The 217-nt window shown below is 68.7% G+C and overlaps 1 protein-coding gene across 1 annotated transcript in view; it reads left to right on the forward strand.

The window, feature by feature from the left end:
- Nucleotides 1–4: 4 nt before the first annotated feature.
- The window catches only part of LOC103797089 (condensin complex subunit 1-like), a gene marked incomplete at both ends in the record, with an annotated part of 9901 nt that continues 9688 nt past the window's right edge, over nt 5–217 (forward strand). Inside the window, 2 exons of the mRNA XM_009069285.1 lie at nt 5–47; nt 126–201. Coding sequence (XP_009067533.1) covers nt 5–47; nt 126–201 — 119 coding nt within the window. The remainder of the gene's footprint in view (nt 48–125; nt 202–217) is intronic.

Raw genomic sequence — 217 nt, forward strand, 5'->3', positions numbered from 1 at the left:
CGTGCAGAAGGTGCTGTCCGCCCACGAGCTGCCGGCCGCCCTCGCGGGTAAGGTTCCTTCCGCTCCCCTCCCGCCCTGGTGCGGTCCCGCCGCTCACGGCCGTCCCTCTCCGTGTTTTCCCGCAGAATTCCGGTCCGCGTTCCGGGCGCAGGGCGCGCTGGCCGTGCTGCAGCACTTCGATTCTGTCTACAGTTTGCTGCAGTGAGTAGAGAGCCGG

This window comes from Acanthisitta chloris, unplaced genomic scaffold, assembly GCF_000695815.1.
Source record: "Acanthisitta chloris isolate BGI_N310 unplaced genomic scaffold, ASM69581v1 scaffold22452, whole genome shotgun sequence".
In the NCBI taxonomy this organism is placed as follows: Eukaryota; Metazoa; Chordata; class Aves; order Passeriformes; family Acanthisittidae; genus Acanthisitta; species Acanthisitta chloris.